This window comes from Tachysurus vachellii, chromosome 4 (genome assembly GCF_030014155.1).
Source record: "Tachysurus vachellii isolate PV-2020 chromosome 4, HZAU_Pvac_v1, whole genome shotgun sequence".
NCBI lineage: Eukaryota > Metazoa > Chordata > Actinopteri > Siluriformes > Bagridae > Tachysurus > Tachysurus vachellii.
In genome coordinates, this window is record NC_083463.1 from 10,898,754 (window position 1) to 10,917,683 (window position 18,930).

An 18,930-nucleotide genomic window follows, 5' to 3' on the forward strand; every position below is an offset into this window, starting at 1 on the left:
AGAGGAGATTGAGATCATGACTATATGATCTGAAACAAACATGGCTGTAAGGAAATGAACAGTGTTTCATTGAATTGATTCAGTAATTGTTGTTCTCTTCTTCTTTAAACGCTGTAGCATACACAAAATCTCTTAATATTCAGGAAACCCTCATGGTACGGTGTCTGTACTTCTTAGAAACATACATAGAAATAAGTCCCTTCATAAAAAATCTTTTCAACCAGAGCTCATCTGACATGAAAAAAAAAAACAAAAAAAAAAACAAGCACTCCCTCCTCTTCTTTCTTTTTTTTTCAGTAGGTTTTAGAACTTCATGCTGTGCAGTCAGACGAGTCCTGACAAGCTCCTTGACACAAACAAGCCTTGGCTCCATCTCATGAGGCATGGGACGGGCCTGCAGATGTTCCCGGACAAGCTGCATCTTGTCACCTTTTGCTGGAACACTCGCTTCTTTGAGAGCTCCCCCCACCACCACCACCACCCGCTTTTCCCTCCGCCCTCTCCCCTCCGCACTCTGCCGTTTCCTCCGGCACAGTACAGCATGAAGTCAGAGAACTTAATTCATGGAGCAGTGATTGGCCTCTCAGCACGATAGGGTTCAGTAAGGAGGCACAGAGTATTTACACAAGTATTATCAATCCATTCCTCTAATCCCCTGTCCTTTGCCTGAGACTACCCAGTATACCTGCAGTGGGGTCCAATGGGCTCACAGCATGCTAGTGTTAAAATGCGTTAAAACGCTAAAATGCAAACAAAGCTGATGGTTTGTCACACTTGTGATAAGTTGACAGTGGATTTCTAATGAAAGGCTCTATGCCCAAATCAAACAAATGATACATCAACACCTTAAAACAATAATTTCTCTGGAGTCCCGGCTCAGAAAGTGAGACTAATCAGTGGAGTCATCTTACAAAAGACAGCGCAAAAAAAAAAAAAAAAAAACAGGATTGCAAAAGCATTCCTGTAAGTGAGGTAGGCTGGATTCAATACCAGGAAATGCATGAGTGTGTTTTGTGTGTCACCGAAGCCTTACTTAGGAAGACGTATCTGGGATAAAGGTGTGTCTGCAAAAAGCAGGATTTATCTAGAAATCTGAGCCTTCTAATTTTGAAAGGTTGAAGCATCAAAAACAAAAAAATATATATTAGATGAATATATATTTGTGAATATTAAATTTTTTTTTAAATTAATTTCTATGACTGACATAACCCCCTCCCCCCCCTCTCACAATTTATTTTTAGATAAAAGTCCATGTTAAAATTAGAAGTGTGACTGTGACTGGTAAAATCTGTAAAATTTAAATTTTAACAAAGCATTTGTCTCTACACTCTCAGAGTATCTTGGCTACAACCCAGAGACAGTTGCCCGGTGCTCATGCATCCTAATCAATTCTCACCACTAGTACTGTACAATCGACAGGTACCTAGGGTTCTGTGATAGGATGAGCCTCAAACAAGACAATGGAGTGTATTTTTCTCACACCCATAAGCTTTCCACTGAACTCTGATGTCAGGTACCTGCTGTTTTTTGGTGGAGTAGGCCACATGAGCAAGGATGACATGGGCTGTTGTGGGAATCAGGCATATGTCACTATCCCACAGAGCCCTGCAGCCAATGAGCATGAAGGGACTGTCTGAGAAAAGTTCCTTCCCTCCACTTGTTTACTCAGAGGCATAAGACATTACCTTTTATCATCAGTGTAATGGAAACACAGGTTTTTCCAGACCATCTTGTGCCAAATGGCACATCATTCATGATGCTGAAAATCAATTCCCATAGAATCAGAAACTTGTTTAATGAATTAACCCCTTACGTTGAAACGGCTGGAAATTCTAGACCTGCATTGGTATTAAATAGCCAGCCAAAACAAACTGTCACAGCCACTACACTAGCTTTATTCTTTAGGTAGTCTTATCGCAGATGCAAACCTACAGATGCAAAGCTACAGAATAAATTTTCTATCGCCACCTGCCGGTGACATCGGATTTAACGGTAACGACTGTCCGCTGGGGTGCGCTGTCCCTTAAGATGACCGCCTTGTGGTCTCATATGGTTGGCTGTAATTTACTAAGCGACAGCTTATATGTTTACTGCCTACAAGGGACAGCCCCTAGAACCACTAGAACTTGACTAGCTGGTTTTGTCGCTTGTCAGTTTGAAGTGGCACAAATCTGAGCAAAACAAACATGACACTGACACATAAGTAGCTACTGTAATATTCACTGATGCATGTTATTGACGCCATGCAACGATAAAATAGCATTTACCTCTAAACAACTAGCATTTGGAGATAACGAACCAGCAGGAGGCACTCATGAGCACTGAGCGTTTCGACAAGATGTAATGACTTCGTCCATCCATCCATAATCCATGAAATACATTTAATAATTTCATACGTGTTCACAGGACCAAGATTTTTGTGAGTACTAAATATGAGTAAAAATGCGTACTAAATCATCTGGTAATTTGTAATCTCTGTTAGGGTATCCTTCCATTATTTCATCAACTACTGTATCTTCTTACTGTTAAGTTTATTGGATCAAATCTGAAGGTGAGTTGAATGAAGTCCTGAAATGTGACTTAGAATTGAATTGCATATATATTTTTGAGAGGAATCCGGATGCCTTTTAAGTGCTTTTAAGTGTAACACTTGAATTGAACCACTTGAATTGAATATGGTGGCACCTATATGCAATAAGTAATAAATAAATGACAGGATATTGAGGCTTGCAAACATTTTACAAAATGCCAACTGTCTTTATAAACACTTACAATAACTAATGATATGTTTTTGCATACTTTCACACATTTATATATTAGAGCTTACGTTGTACATGTCTCTATGTGTAATGTCTCAGAGTTAATCATAATAGGTGATTATTATGGTGATTATTATTGACTAAACTGATGTCCTCCTCCCCTGCGAAGTCTGTACCTCAGAGTCCTCCTAACCAGTAACACTATGATTATAAATAAATATTTAACTGATTATAGGTAGAATTTGAACCACAGAACCCTATGGGGCAGTAACAAAGCTGTAGTCAGGGCTAAGATTTAGTGTGGGAGAACACACCTCTCAGTAAGAGTAGGCCAGTTAAACCTCAAGGGCTTTTTCCTTTTGACAGGTGCAGTTTGGTAATTAAGACTTCCATATAGATCACAGAAGAGCCTAGAGCTGAGATCAGTCAAAGACTTCACACTGCTTCAAGAGAAATAATCTTCCTTCTAGCAGCATGTGAAAGGCCATAGCTGGTTCATTTATCTACAGTAAATGAATGCATCATTATAAATAGGAACAGACATAATGCCTTTTGTATAACAAATGAAAATTTACATTTTCTCCGAAATATCAGTCTCTGAGGCGTCTGAACCATGTCATAATCAGCCTGTATGAGTTCTTGGGAGTGGTAATAACTGGAGGGCACAATGTTGTAATTTTCAGTAGCAAAGAGCTTCTGTTGTATGTTTTAATGTAGGCATTTCTCGCTTATGACTTTTTCCACAGAAATATTTGGATTGCATTACAGTTATCTCTTATCTGAGTTAATTGGACCTCTGTAGGAAGAACTGAACTGACTCGGTCAAAGGTTTTTCATTTCATTCATATGACAATAAAATGAGTGTTGCTTCTGTTTCAGGTGAACTAATAAAGCCTGTGTTTGGATTTCTGTAAAGCTGCTAAATGTTAAAAGCACTACATACATAAAATTAAACTGAACTGATTAGAATAAACCTAGAGTTCCTGCGTCTTACCGTCCAGGTGGCTGACTTGGCTGTGCTGGACTGCTGGAAGGACACGTCAAAGGTGTGAGGACCAGCGTAGTCTGTGTTGGAGGGGATGGCGGGAGATGGAGACAGAGCCTCGAAGGTTGAACTAGGCTGGGCGTAGGGTGACGGTGCTGTCACATTGTTCTGAGCGTGCTCGTTGTAGGGGCTGGTGGAGGTGGAGCCGCCATTTTGATCCATTCCGTTGAAGGGCCCCAGAGTGGTGTACTGCGACTAGAGAAACGAAATATAAAAGGAAAGTCATCCAAAGAAACCCTTACATGCATAGACATGCTAGACCTTCAATAAAGTAAAACAGCATGTTATAAGAACAGAGGTGTTATAAGGGTGAATAGAGTCTGTTACCATTAACTTTGATGCTGGTACATCAGATATTGATGTGAAGAAGACCTAATTTGTAGTCACAGAAATATTGTGATGTTCTCTCCGGCCTTTGTCTTTTATTTATTAAATTTTTCTCTTCTGTAAGGTTTTGTGTACTTATGGTCTTAAAAATAAAACCAAACCAAAAATACAAAACTATAAAGGAAATGCATTTTCACTGATCAGATTCTGTACATAATTCAAATTCATGCTTAGATGAGCAAAAAACGGGCCAATGTTTGGTCTGACAGAACCACACACATCATAGAGAAAAGAAATCCACCAGACTGAAATGTGCTTTGTGTAGCCCCCCACTTCTATACGATTAAAAAAGTAAGTAAACATTTCAGTTGTACCTGCCACACTTACACCGTACCAGCTTGCAGACTACCACAACCAGTGAAGATATCTGGTTATTCAACATCTTATCTAATGTAAAAGCCCAGTGTGAATAATCAACCAAATAGAGTCCAAATCTAGGACTCCAACAATGGCATATAATATTTCATTTAGATGTCTGTGGATGTGAATGGAGATTATCCCTAGATGTGAATGGAGACTAATTGCAGCTCTAAATGGAGATTAAATGGATATTTCATAATATGATGGGCATTAAAGAAAGGGACAGTCGATGGGTGGACCCTACATTGCTCTATCTACATTGTTTGAGCAGAGGAATTAATATGACTGTCAAGTGAGAAGAAGGAAAATGTCCTGGAACTCAGCCAGCCTTTTCCTGCCCCAGTCCTCTGGTGGCCTAGTCAATTCCTTTCCCTTTATACATACCACATTCCTTTCTGAAGAAGCATGGCTGGGTGGCTATTCAAACTGTCATTAATCTCTACTAGAACATGCGTTCATTTCAGGACTGAGTCAGCTGTCCAAGCAATCACACACACACACACACACACACACACACACACACACACACACACACACACACACACACACACACACACACCAAACACTGCTAGTGGCCAAGGTGATGAGTTAGTTCACATTTATTCACAATTAATAAATAAAAAATTAAAATACAATTTGTTCACTTTGTTCACTTTTTTGTCCAACACAGTTCATTCCCATACACCTGAGTACACCTGGTTTACTCCTTTAACCTCTGCATACCTACAGCTAAGGGGAGTGATGCATTTCACCTGTGCAGATAGGGGTCAGTGTACGTGTGTGCCACGTAGAACCAATGAGACACATGTTTTAAAGACACCATCTGTGAAAACAATACACAAGCTCAGCAGGTATAGAAAAAAATGGCGCAATAGCAGAACACACACAAACTCGCTGCCTCGAGCTTCAACAGTACTACAGCTCTCAGACACAGTTACACAATGTAGCACTTACAACATAATGGACTCCTCTAGAGATGGAGGGGCCTAGCTGGGCATGCTGTCTGTGTGTTTGCGTGTGTGTGTGTGGGTGTGTGTGTGTGAAAGAAAGAGAAATCTTACCATGGATTAGGCTTTAATTTTAAAACAGACAATAACCTGTTCAATCTGCTACGGATCAGGAAGGGCCCTTATTGAATTTTTAATACAAGGTGTAACAAAGTGGTAAAAACTGATTTTACTGTCCTTATGAACAGCTACATTTCACGCTATGAACTCAGACACACAGAGGCAGCTCTGTGGAAGAAAAACATAACAGTGGAAGAACCAGCTCAAGCATTCAGTGTGTGTGTGTGTTGGGGGATATTTCCCATACACTTTAAGTCACTCTGACATCATGGGCTCTGGGTTTGTGGCATAGAAATACAGGTGCCAGAAGCCAAAACAAGGCAGGCATGAGAAAGAAATGAGAAGTTCATCAGAAGTTTGGAAAACAGAAATAAAGTTCAACAAATGCATGATGAACATGCTTGAAATTTAATGTATATGCCAGGAAGTTGTAGAGAACATACGAGCTCTGGATTGCTCGAAATATTAAATCAGTGAATACACAACAGTGAGAAAACCAAAACTCACAAAACAATTCATTAAACTGTTTGAGTGCACGCAATATAAGCAATTGTCATAAGACAAAGACATAGTGTGACAGAGAGCATGAGATTACACTGCCTTCAATCTTCTCTTTAATCAGTTATCCCCATAATATAACAGTCATCTAACAACTACTTTAACTGCTCTTAAAAATACCACTCTGTTTATAGCCTCCTCAGAGTGCAGGCCCATGAGATATCAGAACGCTAAAGAGAGGAGCTATAAATCAGACACCCATGATGGGGCTGGTATCCTTTAATAACGCTGGTACACAGGCCACATTTCTTTCACAGTGGACAGATGCTGGGGTAGGCGCATCAATTCAATGGCAAGCGCACAGAGCAATAGAGAAAAATAACTGACCTTCGGAATGATAGCTCTCAATGCCACCCTTGGAATCTCAATAATGCAATAGCACATTGCAAAGATTTTTGAAATGCAAACAGTCCCTTAACTAAAAGGTTACGATTGATTTCAAGCCAATTGCATAAGCTTTGGTTTTGGCAACTACCAGGATGAATTAATTACTGAATTTAAATTACTGATAAAAATCTTACATAGTAGGTTTTGGCTCATGTTCCTAGACAACCAAACTAAAATCTTTGTGTCATGCATCATTTACCACAGAGAATGGTATCAAATATTGACATTACCTCCACTCTGAGATTTTCAGTCAGTTACATAAGATATGTGTAATACATGTAAGAATACAAATACAGTATGACGTGTTTGTCTTCAGGGACCCAAACTGTGTTCAGGATATTTCAGTAAATGTAGAAGCTCTATGCATATTTGATTTTTACCTGATATACAGTTAAAATTTACATTGCATAATTATATAATAAGAAATATAATTATGCAAATATATTAAAAAAACTTTTTATGTTTATAAAAGTTAGGAAGAATAAGATTACCATTTTGCAATTTGAATAAATAAAACATGATAATAAATGTTTAACTCACATGTAGGCCAGACTACATCGCTAAGTATGGCTGGTTCCATTTTATCTCTCATGACATTATTATACCATTGAAATTACACTTTGTGCTTTATTTTGCAAAGAACACATGGGCACTACATTCCAACAGAACACAGTTAAAGAAGAAATCTAATCAGATTATCAGTCCTCACGGTTCTCATGGATAACTATCACCAAAAGGTAACTAGTTAGGTCCCAATTCCTGATAGCCACAAGCAATAAATCATATCAACGTCTTGCTAGGTTCAGATTTGTATAAGGTGATAGATAGGATTCCTTGTTGTCCAGAACTTTGAGACATTCTAAGCTCCAGAAAAGAGACACGAGTAGGGGGTGACCTGGCCTGGGGGGTAAAATAGCTGCTGTTCTGATGAGTGCTCCAGTGACCTGGGCAGTGTGTAGGTGCTGACAATCTAAGACATTCTTGAGAGATCTACAGGGGGAGAGTCCATTAAGCACTAAATTGAGGAGGGGTGGTGGAGTAAGGGGGGGTTGAGTAGGGTGTCTTCACTAGCTTCATGCCCAGTGGGCTAGGCAGAGCAGGCGATTGTATCTGTATCAAAACACTGTTAAAGCAATTAAGCCTTTCACGCTCGACACCCCTTCTCTGGGATACTATAGACACATTCTTTGAGGAGACTCTACCAAGCATTACATAAACTGGGGGTCTTTAACCAGATACCTTCCCCCTCCTTGAGATAAGAGAGACATGGGCATCACTCAAAGACTAGTCACTGCTCATTGCAAAACCTGAAGAAGCTCCTAACACAACCGATATACTTCAATGTATTTTGCCACCTTTATGCATCTGAAATAGTGTCTGAGTGGGAAAAAAAATCCTTCTACCTGCCATCTACCTCTATGTCTCCTCTTACAACCTTTTACACGGGTGACTCTGGAGGTCTAAAGACTACCATCATTAGAGAGGGAGAGAGGAGATGAGAGGGAAAAAGCATCTAAGAGCATTAATCAAAGCTGTGTGAACTGTGGATTGGTTACCTGAGCTTGGCTTTTAAAAACTCATAGGTAGTTGGGAGGATTGGAGTGTGTTTCTAACAGCACTCAGGTCAAACACCAGACTAACGGTGTTGTGTTGACAATAGCTTTGTACCAAAGATTGGTGACTCTAAAGTCGGCAGTCTCAACTACCACCTGCCAATAAAGAATGGAGGGGATTTTGGAGAACAAACACACAAATCCACACACCATCTTTAACACCGAGGGGGGATTTTAAAAAAGACTCAAATCCAAATCCTGTCTCCGAAAACACTGAAGTAAAAATGTCTGGCATAGTTTTATAGGTGAATGTGTCACTGTGATTTAAAAACTTTCAAATACTCACTTGGATAAATAGTAAAACACACATCCTGTAAAAAATCCAAAAATGATCAATATAAATGCAAGCACAGTATAAAAAGGTTTTGGATGCAAAAAATTTAATGATAATATTTTATATTAATGAAATATTTACTAAACTAGGTGTTGAAAATTTTTATGTAATTTTTATGTATTCCCCCACCAAAAACATCTACAAATCTAAATCAAAACTGTCGGAAGATGTTAAATGAATTAAAAAAAAATAGTACAAATCTCATTTCTAATTCGCTTAAAAATTGTATTTTTATAAAAATAAAGTTCCCATTGTTTTTAAAAAAATTATTTAGGAAGTTTTTTAGATGCATTTTAGAAGTTTACTTTAGTAGATTCATCTGGTAACTTGATCCTATGAAAGCTATTTACTGTGAATTAATGTATTTTTAAGATTAGGTAGAGATGGAATACACTACAATAATAAGTACAAATATAAACTCTACTAAATTTTTAGTAAAATGAAAACACAGCTGACCAAAAACCAAATACTTGTTTTTTCTGTAGTTTTTTAGTTATTTCAGCTATTGCTGTGAATGTTATGTTTAAGATGCCTTCACCATCTGTCTGTACGAATGCTTTGCTAAACTGTAGAGAATTATTCTATGCAAATACGTTCAGCAATCTTAAGCAAACTCGCATTATTTGCGGAATGCCTTGGATAGAGCTGCAATCCAACAGACATAACAACAGTTGAACAAACATATTTGTGTTTCCTTCAAACAGACACAACACAAACAATCAACAGCAGGCAACTGTTTGAAAAATGAAAACCTCATCACACACAACAAAGCATTTAGTAATCACCAAAGTAAGCATCGAAAAAAAACTATAATGTTTTTCATATAACCCGGCAGGTTTTTTTCCGACACCAAAATTTAAGCTATTCCCAACTACCTGTAAACAGATTTTACATGAATAACTAATAAAATTAGTGCAGTGTTTATAGTTAAGAAAAAAAAAGTGGGTCCAATTTTGCCAGTCGCTCCATGGGATCCTGCCTAAGAACCCAGAGTGAAGACCTGGAAGCTCCGTTCATAGACGTGGACTAGTAAGGGCCTTACCTCACTGTATGATGCTGGGTTGTTGGTCTCCAGGTACAACATGTTGGCGCTGAGATTGAGCAATGCAGCTGCTGTTTGCTCCACAGGCTCCAGGATTCTTACCCCTTATTCTTTATCTATTTCCCCCTAAAACAGTGGTGATAAGGACTACAGATGGGAATGGGACAGTCTTAAAATCTCTATAGGAATTCTATGGGATTGCCATATATACCTGGAACACCGGAGGGGAGGGCCTGAGGAGCTACCTGTCCACACCCTTTTTTGGGAAGGTGCTACCTGTCTTCTAGCCAACCTTTAAGAACAATTCTGCAATGTTCTCCAAAATATAGGAGAGTTTGCTGTCTGATCTCATTTCTACTAAAGACCATCTTGCTTGGTGCCAAATGGAACATTCTGAATAATGATGCTCTAGACAATTTGGACAGATAATCTTGAGATTTAACAAAATTTGGACACAGATTTGTGTGTTCCCTGTAAAACAAAAAATCTGTTGTAACTCACATCTCAAGTCATGGATTTAAATATTTATGGATAGTATAGAAAGCAACCACTAATTCTGTCCCCACTTCTCAAAACAGCAATTTAAAATGTGTCCAAAATTTGGTGGTATAAAACTTCTAATCATTTTCAAAGATTTATTATTTCAAATGACAGACAAAACACACAAGGACACAATTAATTTGTCTGCATTTTGCAAAACAGAACAGAGACATACAAATTTTGAGGACGCTATGCTTTAAGAATCGTAAGCTGGCCTTAGAACATGGAATTCAGTTCACCATGAAGGCTCGGACAACCTCGAGCAGTCTCAGTCTCGTTATCTGCATATGAATGGATGCCCTCCCACCCCAACATGCCCCTAGCATTGCCTCTATTAGTGTCACAAAGGACTGGCTGTAGACTGCTTGTATCTATCAAAGATGACTGGTGTAGATGTGTTTTGAACACATAAATGTTGGTTCAGGGCAGGGGAACTGACTCTCTCCTTTGTAACCGAATTAACATGCCAAAAGGACTGTGGTTAAAAAAATCAAGAAAAAAATGAGAGAGAGGGAAAGAGAAAGAGACAGAGAGACAGACACAGATCAAGACACAGACAGTCAGTCAGTCCTGTCTGATTATTAAACAGATCTTGAAAAACATTAGACTCTTATGGGTCCATATTTCATTTGGGTTTTTCTAGGTTTAGCTTTTATACTTTCTTGCATTTATTTCTGAATTAACTGCTGATTTAAATTTCTGTCCATTAGTTCGCCAATAATGTTATGGTAATTAAAAACATTAAACAATATCCAAAATAAATAATGATGCATTTATGTAATTCTAACTTGTTTTAACATCACGTCTCTCTATTTATCACAAAATAGTTATAATGAAGTGAGAAAAATGCACTTGAGTCTCCTAAATTATAGCTAATTTGTAAGTATTTTATTTTCTAAAATAGACCTTCTGATTAGTATTTGTATTAGATTCTAGTCATAATGCAGAACCATAGGTCTGACTATGATACATTGCTGGCTGGTCAGCAGACATAATTTTTAATTGAACAGCTATAAGTCTGACAGTTTTTTTTTATACTCCCTGTAGATTGATGCCTTACGATGATTTCTCAATATATGAAAATTTTATATTAACAGATCTCTATTGTACTAGTAATATTTCCAGGAGGGCAACATAATTTTGTATTATTTCTTATATAATATTATGCATTATTTCTTTCATTATAATAATATTATATCTAAATACTGGCTGTATTTTGTTTTGTATTTTAGTTTGTTTAAAAAAATCCAAGTTTTGGAAAAAGGGGTGCACTAAAGACATTTGGACACATTTAACTCATTCATAAAGTGTGGAAAGCATAGACTTGAGGCTCCAGCTCTGGGGTGGGAATACTATTAACTCAGGTCAGAAAAGGAGAAAACTAATGCCTTTAGGTCATGAGGCTTTAAAGTGCTGTCACCACAGTCAACCCCCTTCTCCTAGCTGTAACTACTACCGTCTCCAATCAGTGGCCCACACCCTGTCTTGCAATTGGGGGGCATTTAGCCTTAGGTCACCTGGTCCAAGTACAGCCCAAAGAGACAGCACTACTCCACTACAGCACTATTACATCCAGGGGTGGCAGTAGCTCTTATTCACAACCTTTTGATGAGGGCAATTACTGTAGGTTAGCTAAACAAACTTCTAATTAGGTTAAAACAACACTGGTGAATACAGAATAGTGTGCTCACTACTATGTCTTTGAAATCCCAGTAGCCTACCGCTTCTGAGATTTGGTGAGGGCGGAGGGTTTGGGTTATTGTTGCATGAAACTACTAAGGAAAACTTTCCAAATAAACCATCAAATAATTTTCCATTTATTAAATAAAAAATATGGCAGGCACCTAAAAAATTAATTTGGAAATGTTTGGCCTTAACAGTGTTTACAAAATTGATCATGAATAAAATAGAGACTGACCCTGTCTCTGGGGACCCTGTCTCTGGATATCTGACCCTGATAGCATCCCTATTAATAAGTTGTTTACAATATAGTTTGTAGAATGGTGAATTTGAAGTGAATTTCTTGCCCAGTGGCAATGTCTACATATATCCCATCACCACAATGAGTGGAAATGCATGTGTATCTGTTGAGATATACATCACCTGGCCTATTTTTAAATGTATTTTTAAAAATAGCAATGTGAGCTCTTCAGCACTAGTTCACTGTTGTCCAGACAGGTTAGTGGAATAGTGATCATTGCTGCATTTGTTAAATGGTACACCACATTCTGCAGTGGAGATATATTAGGTACAGAATGTCAACACACATTAGACAAAAACATTTGTCTGTAAATTAGGTGAGGTTTGTATGGCAATAATCATCAGCTCTGAGGAAAGAGAGGAAGTAGAGCAAACACCAGTCTTTTGGGGCTCTAGACAAAAGATGCACTTAACCGAATGTCTCTCTTTGGGGGCTGTTAGGGCTTAGAGCTTCTGAATTAGTGCAGTATCGTGTGTCAGGTGCTTGGTGTTTGGCAAAACACCTGTACAAGGAGCTGACAGCGACCATCACCTCTCTGTTGAGAGAGAGAAAAAACATAACAACAACAAAAAAGTTTTTTAAAAAGCTTTTTAAAATACCAATGGTGAGCCACCTAGGACTCAAAGGCTCAGCTTTGCTCTAGATTGATTTACCATTTTAAAATAAAACACTTATGTTGAACTAATAATGAAATTAATTTGTTCTAAAACAAAGACATAGAGGACAAAGTGAATAGTTTACTGCCTGTTGAGGGAAAGGATTTGCACTCCACTGTGTGCTAATAGGAATTTGCTATTTGATGAGGATGCTACTCCCTGACCTTTGATTGGAGCTACCAGAGGATCTATAAGCAACCCTTGCTGAATATAGTGGTACACTGTCTGCATAAGTTCCAGGATGCAGCCTTCAAGACTATAGACAGTACCAGCCCCTGAGAGGCTAGCAAATTAGCAAAAGCCATACAGTACATATATAAAAGATCTAGGAATAACTGATTAACAATGAACTATCAAATGCTTGTCTGATTGTGGGAGGAAAGTTAACATCAACCTTGACGATCAAACATTTATGATTCATTCCCTGAGGTCTTAAACAACCCCTGTCCACCCCTAACCAGATGAACAGTCACAGTCTGAAATATGTAAAACTCTATACTGCTCACTCAGGTAACATCCTGTGTCAGGGACTAACATTTTGAAAAATTAGTCTCTAACACCTTATTTGCCCATGCCAAAGTATCTAAATGTTTTAAGTCAGCCATCATGACCATCCTTCTTCTGATGTACAGTTTCAGTCCTGAAAAACTACCATCCAGTAGCATCCAATTATATCAATAAAGATACATTGAACATACATACATTGAAAAGCTGCTTATGATATACATAACGGACTCAATAAGCATACAGACTAAACCAGATACTATGTGAGCCCTAACTTACCTGGAAAACAAGGTCACCAATAATATGTAATATTCAATTATAATTGAATTGAAACTACTACACCTTAATCGGAATATATCCCCCTCAACAACTTCTTGACAAATAGGTCCCATTTCAATAGGATGTATAACTATCTGTACAGCCCTACAGTAATCAACACCCCTCAGGGCTTTACATTCTGCCAACTATTGTACAACACTGGACAAATGTCGGTTTGGCCAGACACCCAAGTAAAATTACAGTTGAGTTTGCAGATGATTTCACAGAGGTGGATCTCATGACCAAAATGAATGACACAGAATTACACAGCCTACAAAGGACAAGACAGCCATGGGACTGGTACGACGTCAACAGACCCTTCTTCCACATCAACATGACTCCTGGGATGGTGGTTGACTTGAAGAACGCATACACCACACTCACACGAATGTGGAATTGGTGAGCAGCTTAAAATTCCAGTTAGAATCCTTCCTTGTCCCAGAGCAGATCCTGCACTACTAAAAAGGTCAATCAACCCCCCTTCATTTTTAAGAGGCTAGAAAGACCTGGGCAAACCTCTTCCTTCTACAGAGATGCTGCATCAAACAGCAACTGAAACACTGAATCACTTCCACTAGTGAGAGCAAAGCAGCTTAGTACACACCAGCACCAGGATTCCCACTATGGGGGACTTTTATACAAACAAATGTCAGAAAAGGGCCAGGAGTAGCAAGAGTCCCATAGTGGGTAGGACTCACCCCACCCATTACCTATTTCTCCTACTCTCTTTGGGAACACCTACCAGAATTGTGAATAATATTTTTTTCCAGAAGCCGTATAGCTCACCAGCAAGATAACTGACAACTTAATGACCTTTTGATATCTGTATAAAACTGTAACACGACTTAGCAGTTCATACACAGCTAGGACTGCTCAGATTCTCTTCCTGTCATCTTAGTATGTTTTTCCTATCAACTGTCATGCTTGACTTGCTCATTATGCATCTAAATACAAAGACAAAGTCTTGTTTAAAGTGGCGTACAAATAAAAAGGAACTGAATTGAATTGTATATTGTTTGCACCACCTGGGCAAATGAACTTCACATACTTCAATATTTTTTCATGTATTCAATTCCTTTAAATCATTAACATCAATTTTTATCCTGACTTATTATCCTACAATATTGAGCCAGAATAAATACTGGTTCATTTTGTTTATACTTGTGTGATAAAGAATCTTGAATGGTGTTATAAAAGGATAATAAACTGTTAGTGAAGTCTAAAGGACCAGACACCTGTGGGCTCCTAAAAACAAAGGGTAGGATAAAAAGTCAACACCTGCACATAAAGATGTGGAATAACTTTACTACATTAGTTTCAGTACACATCTTTTCCCCCCTTTTTTTGCCCAATGCACAGACCAAATGATCAAATGATTGTAGAATCTCAATGGTTCTTAGGATAGTTTAAGGTTTTTTTTATCTTCATGCTTTACTGATCAACCAATTTTTAATAGACATAATTACACTTATGTAGAAGTTACCACAAAAGTTACGGTTACTGCAAACCACTGGCAAAAGACCTTCCAGTAAAATAATATGTACAAAAATGGGTGAACAAACAGTAATTTTGGAAGTGGTGGCAGCATGTAAGCAACACCGCTTTTTAATGCTCTGTAACCACCTCATGCTGAGTCAGGGTCTGGCAGAAAAAGCAGTTCAAAAGACCCAAAATAAAAGTCAGACACATTGTAGACTAAACAGTCAATACAATCCAAGTGAAAGACATTCCTATATTATGAAATGAACTAAATTCTTTTTTGGCTTGTCTGAATCCACACCCAATGTAAATTTTAGCAGGAGATATTCTCTCCAATCTGTCAACACCTAATTCAGGTACTGCCTTCTCATTGGATCACAGGGTGAGGCCGCTGTGTCTGGGCCCCTCCAGCACAAACATTACTGATGCACCAAAATCACTGACAGAATATTCTAGATACTTTCTTAAACTAGATAAAATGTCAGATAAACAGAAAAAAATATTATAAAAAAACACCCTTTAATACACAAATTCAGGGAAGAAAAACTAAAAAATTCCACAGGCTCCCTAAGGAAAAAATGTAATTAAGGAACTGAGCTTCTCCTTTTGCTGTTACCCTTAAACATCTCTTAACGTCCCTTATTCATTATCCAAACCTTGTCACTATCTCTCTTGGACAGTAAGTTTGTAATCCTCAGCTGATCTATAGCTCTGTCTTGTCATGAATTTATTTTTTATTTTTTGGAGTTCAATACAACACTTTCTCTGTCACCATTTTTGTCACATTCCTCCATGTTATTTGATGCCACGTTCTTGGCTCTCGTTTAGTCTCGATTCCACCTCCACCATCCCCCTCCTTCAGTGTGACAGAGGAGAAGGCCCAAAGCTCAAATCCGCATGGCGGCAGGTGCTGCTCTAAATAGTTGCCCTGCGGCTAGTGAAAAAGTACACACCTCCCAGAGGAAAAGGAATTTCAGATTTAAACATAAAACCCCTTCACAATACAAACAGCAATCCCTGAGGGTGCTAAGTCTAGCAGTCCGTACCTTTTAATGACTCATCAAGCAGTCACACCCCTTGAAAGTATCCCCATCAAAAAGCTGGCCAATGCCCACCACCCTCCTACCTCAAATAGACACACCTCAGAGTGCTCCATCCCACCACTGCTGTGGCACGTCTGGTAGCTCAGGCAGGGGTGGTAGCGTGCCATGCTCACTGCACCACACCCAATATTAAAGTAAGGAAGGTGGGGGCGGACACAGGGAGGCAGGGTGCAGGGTGGTGCTGTAAGTATGGGGGGCATTAATCACCAGTTTAAGAGAAAGCAGAGCCCTCCCCACACTCAGCACCCCAGGGTAGAGAATCACAGCGATTTGTGTGCCTCTCCTTTTTATCCTCCTCCTTTGCTTTACTGCTGGACAACAGCATTCCTGCACTGGGAGGAGACCCATCACCTCACTTCCCCAGCTTAGAGACCAAACTGCAGCTCTATCTACAACTCACACTCTCAGATGCCACACTTTCCACTGCACTTCTGGTGTGTATATGCTTTTACTTAGGCAGTTAATGATGTAACCAAGCAGGACAGTTAAATTCTCACACACCCAGTATTTAAGGAAAAGAACGTGAAAGTAAATATTTTTTAGTAAAAAGGACAGGGTGAAAAGCCTGGTGCTGAAATAAAAATGTTTGACTTACATCAAAGTAGAACATTTCTGATTGATAGTTTTCTTGCAGATCATTGCCATGTTCCCAGTGCATGAGTCCCGTATATGCACCGATTGTACCAACAATTCAGAAATCAGTTCATCTGTGTAACTGCACATCATCGGAAGCATAAATAGCAGCAGGGCGACTGCTCAGTTTAACACTAGAGACTTTCTATTGGTACACAGTTTTACATGCATTCAACCTAATTGCAAATCCAATCAGATAAGTGCTTCCTAACTTGACCTGGGGAACCCCACAACAAACAACAACCACAGATGTGCATGTGGGCAATAACGGTTTTCACTGGAGTTTACCACAAAATTTCCCCCAATGCCAAAGGATGCACCTCAATGGTCACACCAGACAAAACAAGTTTTACTTGCATAGTGCTAATAGGAGTTTTCTGGGGTTTTTGTGTCATCACATTTTTATTTAATTGACAGCAATTATGTTTTCAGCAAGGCAGCCTGTAAATTAATTTATGGATAATAATTATAACCTTAATTTCCATAAAGGAAAATATTGGAACATATAATGGCTATAATTGTTGGAAGAGGTCCTTGGCAATAGATCTTTATTATTTATATACATGCATTTGGTTGTTATCCAGTTCCCTCATGGGAGCATAATCTGTAAGTATTTCCACTGTACTAGCCTCTTTTTCACAATTTTAATAGTTTGAAAAAAAAATAATAAAAAAACAAGCCTGTATGACCTAAAGTATTTTTTTTAATCTATGGAAAATTGAAATAAATTTTATATAAGCAAATATTTACCACAATTACATTAAATCAGTAAAAAAATTAAAAACAAAAAAAAGTTTTTGGAATGAGTTGCGAAACATTTGGCATTATGAAGAATGTTATTGCGTTCAACTGAAATGGTTTCTTCACTTGAGGCATTTTTTTTAACCATTTAGAAAAAAGACTTTAGATGAATTACTAACATCTGAAATCAGAAATCACTTCCTGCATTGCAAAATATTTCTGCAATAGAAGTATTAATCCTGAGGACATGAAGATGATGCAATAACCAAGAAGAGCTTCTTAAAAAAGCTTCTTAAAAAAGCTAATTCTCCTAGTACTGTGAAGCAGGGTTATGTACACATTGTCAGTGCAGTTTACTGACTGAAGCAAATAAAATGAAAGAGAACACTAGAAGGATTGCTGCATTGAAAAACGGACAGCTGATAATGCTAGTAATGCTGAATAGGTAAGTGGGACACTCACTGCGAGGTGATCATCAGAGCCGTGCATGGTGATACAGTCCATGCTGATCTGAATGGTGTTGGATGGAGAGTTGACTGTTGCACTGTCTGAGAAGTTCAAGAGCTCAATGGGCTGAACGGTGTGGAACGCAGACCTGAGGAAGTAGAAAAAAAAAAAAAATACCCAAGGGGACCCTTTTAAAAGGTTCCAAAAATTTTTGTAGTCTTTCATATTGTTTTTTGCAGTGCCCATTCACATGTGTAAAAGAAGCTGTGCTGTGCAAATATACATACTGGTCCAGCATCTCCAGCAGCTGGTTAAAAACATCCGGCCCAAGCATGTCAGTTCCTTGTGAACTCGGACTCTGAGACATGGAGGCAAGGAAGGATCCCTCAGCCCATGACAGGCATGCTGCTGGTTCACGCAATCTGCTGAAACATATATGATACACAATACATATAAAATATTATCTAGTGCAAGAAACCCACATTCCTTGATTGGCCTATATCAGTCTGGTTTAAGCTAAATGTCTGCATTTATATATGTATACATGTAATAATATAATTATGACTCACAGTCATAAGAACTCTGTCATAAGAACTCTGGTCATTTTGTTTGCTGTGTGGTATTTATTGAATATTTAGCTGTTGTTAAATTTTTTTTTTCTTAAAAAAATATAGTATATCTGTTTAGTACAGTATGTGTCTGCATGAAAGTATCCATATTACCAAATCCATCCACATGTACATGAAGATGATATAACTACAATATCAGAATATTGTCTGTTGTTGAGAAAATGAATATAGAAATGCTCATGACCAAGGTTTCTACCTGATGACAGGCTAATAATGGAGTGAAAGAATGATAGAATAAGTGAGTAAGATTCAGTTGTCATGGAAAGTGAAAGATAAGTCTTATATTCAGATGGCATGTAAATTGGGTTGGACTCGTTAATAAAGAAAGTAAACATCGACCAGTGTGA

The 18,930-nt window shown here is 38.3% G+C and overlaps 1 protein-coding gene across 7 annotated transcripts in view; it reads right to left on the reverse strand.

The window, feature by feature from the left end:
• Positions 1 to 18,930, reverse strand: part of tp63 (tumor protein p63) — a 40,284-nt gene that overhangs the window by 14,001 nt on the left and 7,353 nt on the right. For 3 of the 7 annotated variants that reach the window (XM_060867717.1, XM_060867712.1, XM_060867715.1), the window contains exons 2-4: positions 18,242 to 18,379; positions 17,970 to 18,102; positions 3,754 to 3,999 (exon numbers count right to left, since the gene is read on the reverse strand). In XM_060867717.1, coding sequence (XP_060723700.1) covers positions 3,754 to 3,999; positions 17,970 to 18,102; positions 18,242 to 18,379 — 517 coding nt within the window. Of the gene's footprint in view, positions 1 to 3,753; positions 4,000 to 9,552; positions 9,731 to 17,969; positions 18,103 to 18,241; positions 18,380 to 18,930 lie in introns of those variants that run through there. The other 4 variants (XM_060867716.1, XM_060867713.1, XM_060867719.1 and 1 more) reach the window with 2 other exon arrangements.